The sequence below is a fragment of the Aplysia californica genome, unplaced genomic scaffold (genome assembly GCF_000002075.1).
Source record: "Aplysia californica isolate F4 #8 unplaced genomic scaffold, AplCal3.0 scaffold00372, whole genome shotgun sequence".
Lineage (NCBI taxonomy): Eukaryota > Metazoa > Mollusca > Gastropoda > Aplysiida > Aplysiidae > Aplysia > Aplysia californica.
This window is the reverse complement of record NW_004797642.1, coordinates 533,915-538,695: the sequence shown is the minus strand read 5'-3', so window position 1 is coordinate 538,695 and position 4,781 is coordinate 533,915. Positions and strand designations below refer to the sequence as shown.

Here is a 4,781-nt window from a genome sequence, read left to right as displayed (position 1 = left end):
TCTATAGAGTCACAATCATGAACACAATTATTACAAGTGTTGTCATCTCTTTACCATGCAGTGCGTATGCTTTAAGTTGTTTATAATATTCCAATGGCATTAGTTACGTGTATAGAGGGTACGTTCTGCTGAACATCAGGCTAGCATCAAATTTGACCTTAATTCTCTGGTATTCACATCAGTTTTTGCTATTATTATTATTTTTATTATTATTATTATTATTATCATTATTATTATTATTATTATTATTATTATTATTATTATTATCATTGTTATTATTATTATTATTTTTATTATTATTATTATTATTACTAGCAGATGAGCCCGTTCTTAATGAAAAAAAAAAAAAATAAACAAACAAAAACAAACGAACGAACACTCAGGGCAAAGCTTTTTCGGTGACAATCTCTCTCAGACATTAAAACATTTCAAACGACTTGGACAGGTTTTACGGGCTTCGGTAACTAACTACGGTATTGAGCTGAGATATTAGATCTAGCCTAGATCTATCATCTAATAATAAGATCCACAGAAACACAATATGGTCTTACTTTATTAAACTTACTTTACTTAAGAAATTAAAACTTTCTAAAACATGATCTTACGATCCTGATAGAGGTAGATCTAGATCTATCCTTACTTTACTCGATAACTAAGGTGTATTGAGCAGTCGAATTCGTTCGCCTCGCGGTCAAGTGGTTGAGATATTAGATCTAGATCTAGATTTAGATCCATCATCTAAGAATAAGATCTGCCGAAGCAAAATATGATCCACTCTTACTTTACTTAAAACATTATTAAATGATTTTACGATCCTGGTAGAAGTAGATCCAACCTTACTTTACCATGCCAACTGGCAATGATAAGCCAAGCGTCACCGGACGGAAGTAGTCGGAACAAAGGTGAAGTGTTCTTTTCGATTTCTTTGAATTAATAATTATTCAGTTTTTGGTTATTTGCAACAAAACGGCAGGTTTTTCCAACCCCCCCCCCCCCCAACAACTATCCCATGCAAATCCTCTCCTAATTTACATCTGCATAGAAAATTTCGCAATTGTCTGTTGTGTGTTTTTGTAGTCTATACGATCCAAATGTTTTGGGCCAAGCTCCATAATAATAATAATAATAATAATAATAATAATGATAATAATAATAATAATAATAATAATAATAATAATAATAATAATAATAATAATAATAATATGATGATGATGATGATGATGATGATGATGATGATGATGATGATGATGATGATGATGATGATGATGATGATGATTATTTTGTACACCTTTAACGCTATACTGTGCTTTCGTTGATGTTTTGGTACAACGTTAAGGTGTGTCACTGTTGCACGCAGAAGACCCGAGTTTGATTCCTGAGTGAGGACAATTTATATCGCGTCCGACCTTTTTGCTGGGATGCTGCATCCTTCTCAGCCCGGGTTGACCCAGGCAGGAGGTGTCGAAAGCCCGCCTTCTAAATGATCTAACTTGTTTTAAAGGGGCTGTTAAAAACCGAAACTAGTAAATCGAGGAGTAATGGTAATTTGTGTTTGAGTTAAGAGAAAACAGTCATTTAACTTTAAATCTGTAATCTTCCTATTACTAGAACTATTAACCTACTCATGCGTCTACCTACTTAGGTCCTGCAAAGCATTTTCTTGGCCTGATAGAATAGGATAAAACTAACAAGGTCACTTAAGCAGAAAACGTGCCCACCCTTTCGGAGTTCACCGAATACAATAAATGTCGTTCCTACAGATGTGCCCACGTCCCTCGTGACGTATTGGAACGGATGTAGATGGTGCTAGGACAAAGGTTCACACACATGAAATATTAGAATTAATCCGTCAGTGCGTGAATGACTGCGCTTGCAATGTACTTCTTTACATAAGCATCAATTCACAATAATATCATTCCGATTATCCCCATCATCTTTAAAGTCACCATTGTTTTTATCTCCAAGACATCCATATATCTCTTCTAATCTCGATTCTGAACAGTTCTGTTGTCGTCATAGATGCCAGTACATGTGTAATTGTGAAGTGGGAACATATTATAATTTTTATGTTTGTAATTAGATAACGTAATCTAATTTGATATCATTCAGATTGCGTCAATTTGGTAGGAAGAGGCAAGGGGAAGAAAATAATCAAAAACAAGCAAACAAAAATCCCAAACGTCAAACCCCCCCCCCCCTAAACCAAACTGTAAAACAAAAGGAAATCACCCCTCCCCTCAAACAACCCAACCACACACACACACACACACACACACACACACACACACACACACACACACACAGAGAGAGAGAGAGAGAGAGAGAGAGAGAGAGAGAGAGAGAGAGAGAGAGAGATACTTAGTCTAACTTAAATCCGTTTTTCTCAAAGACTTATTTTCATATCGTGTCTAACAAAGCCTCATATATTTCAATAAGTACGTAATAATGATCATGATTATTTAAAGTACTTATGGCGATATAGGTATCACACATCACCATGGCCATTCAGAGTAAGATATAAAGAGACATCGGCGGCTACGGTTCTCCGTTTAGGGTTTCTCCGCTCGGACGCCCTCACTCAAACATCTCCTTTTATGGTATTTTCCGGTAAATCATCTGTTCAGGTTTACCAAATAAGTTTGTATTACTTGTTTTCCGTCTATTTTGTAACCAGTGAGAGCAAGATGTTCAAAGCCTTTATATCGAGTTATGTGTCCTAGAAACTACAAAATGTATCATCCTTTTCTGAGAGTTCAGACGCAGTGGGTACGTCGTTGGTGCAGCTCTGTTCCAGCGATAAAATAGGTTTGGGTTGGAACCTGTCTGCGTCAAATAAAAACAAACAACCCCCCCCCCCAAACAAACAAAAACAAAACAACAACAACAACACACACACACAAAAACGGTCGACAACCGTTCGAACACAGCACAGTTTTCTTTCTTTCTTTCTTTTTAATGAATAGTCACAGATAACACATGTAGTGCAAATCAAACCAATGGCAAGCATACTAGCTTGTGCTGTTGGTGGGTGGTTGGCGGATGCTCTTATGTGGTTAGCTCCTTCTTTCTTATCAAGCATCTGTCATCCTTATCTCTTCTCCTTTACTTTTGTACTTGTTACTCTCAGGTAACACGTCCTCTAAACCTTCGCACTTATACTTATAATTAATTGCTTCAAGGTGTTGCGAGTGACGCAAAAAGCAAAACAAAACAAAACAAAATAACTTACTAAAACTAACCAGTGCTGTTGTGTTACTTGCAATGGTATCAGTACGCGAACGTTTCATGGTACTGTGTTCGCCAAATTCGCGGAAAGAGAAAAACATTATCTGAAGAGTTCCATCATCTTGTTGAAGTTCTGATTGTTTAAAAAAACCTAGACAGAGTAGGTAAAGAAAGTCTTGACTGATTTTCAGACAAAAATTATAAATGAAAAATTAAAAGAAAAATGTTTTTTAAATTAATCGGTTCAACGTCATTTTAAAGCTTGTTCATCTGTCTTGTTTTTGATTTTTAAAAATGTTTATCTTGATCAGAGGAGGTGTCCTGTGTTGTCGAAGAATAGTTCTTAGATTGTTATGACCTTTTTTATGACTTCTGTTTTGTCCATTAGTATAATGTGTCTATCTTTGGATTTTTTACAGCCACTTGTAGAAAATGAGTTTGCAATGGGTGTAATAACTATCTTTTTTTTCTTCTGGTATATTGTCTATTCTTTTTCACACCGCTCATTAATTACCCAGACCTCTTTCGTTTCATTGCAATTTTTAATTTTAAAAAGAACTAGCTGGGACCCCTTTCGATAAAGGAATGATCGATGCATTAACATCAACTGAAAGTCATTGACTTACTATATTTACACTCTACAGGAATGAAGCAATAAATCTTGAGAGAAAAGTGACACATGTGTTTCTAAGTTGCCAAATATATTATACGACTTGAAATAAACAAACCTGGCGGATTTTCAAAAATTACAGAGACAGAAGCGTGTTGATTGTTCCCAGTAACAAGAAAAAGAATTTGAAATAGGAGTCCAGAAAAAACGATGATGAGCATCAAAAGAAAGGATCACAGTCGAATTTAGCACCAAGTCAAAAAGAAAACATGAGGCTAGATCTGTATTGGCCGCACACTTAAAAAAGTGCTCAGTATTGCGCGACAACGCGCGATAGTATCGAACGGAAGTATGACTTGAAATAAACAAATCTAGCGGATTTTCTAAAATAGAGACAGAAGCGTGGGCCTACAAAAGCGATCGGCGAAATAAAGAAATTTAGCCTTTTGCCAAGGACTACTATACTCAAGGACGTGCACCGTCGGATTCCTGACTTGGCTAGCGAAGGCCATCATATAAACATGTCCAACTTATCACTAGGCACAAGATACATTTCATATTGAGTGTGAGAAAGCTAAAACATGTTGTAATGTTGTTCAACGCAATATTGTAGTATAGTAATACATGTTATTTCTATATTTTTGTTATGTCATGCAGAAATATTAGCATGAAGAGCATTTTAAAAATGTTAACGAATACAACAAGAAGAATTAGGCTTATTCACCAAGTCAATCCGCCATGCGTGCCTTCTTGATGGATGTCTGTAGCAGGGCTGCTTTCTTTTGGTGATATTTCTCTAGATTGTGCAGACCGCGGAGTAAGACACTTGCGAGATGACGGAGCAGTTTCTTGGACTGAACGATGTCGAAGTCGGGAAATTCCCCCATGGTTGATAGAATTCCAACAAGTCTCTGACGACAATAAACTCTATTTTTTGCTTTCTTTA

General features: G+C 36.1%; 1 protein-coding gene across 1 annotated transcript in view; it reads right to left on the bottom strand.

The window, feature by feature from the left end:
* Positions 1 to 4,284: 4,284 nt before the first annotated feature.
* Positions 4,285 to 4,781, bottom strand: part of LOC106012433 — a gene marked incomplete in the record, with an annotated part of 1,973 nt that continues 1,476 nt past the window's right edge. Inside the window, 1 exon segment of the mRNA XM_013085412.2 lies at positions 4,285 to 4,781. Within this exon segment, the coding sequence (XP_012940866.1) occupies positions 4,564 to 4,781 (218 nt within the window).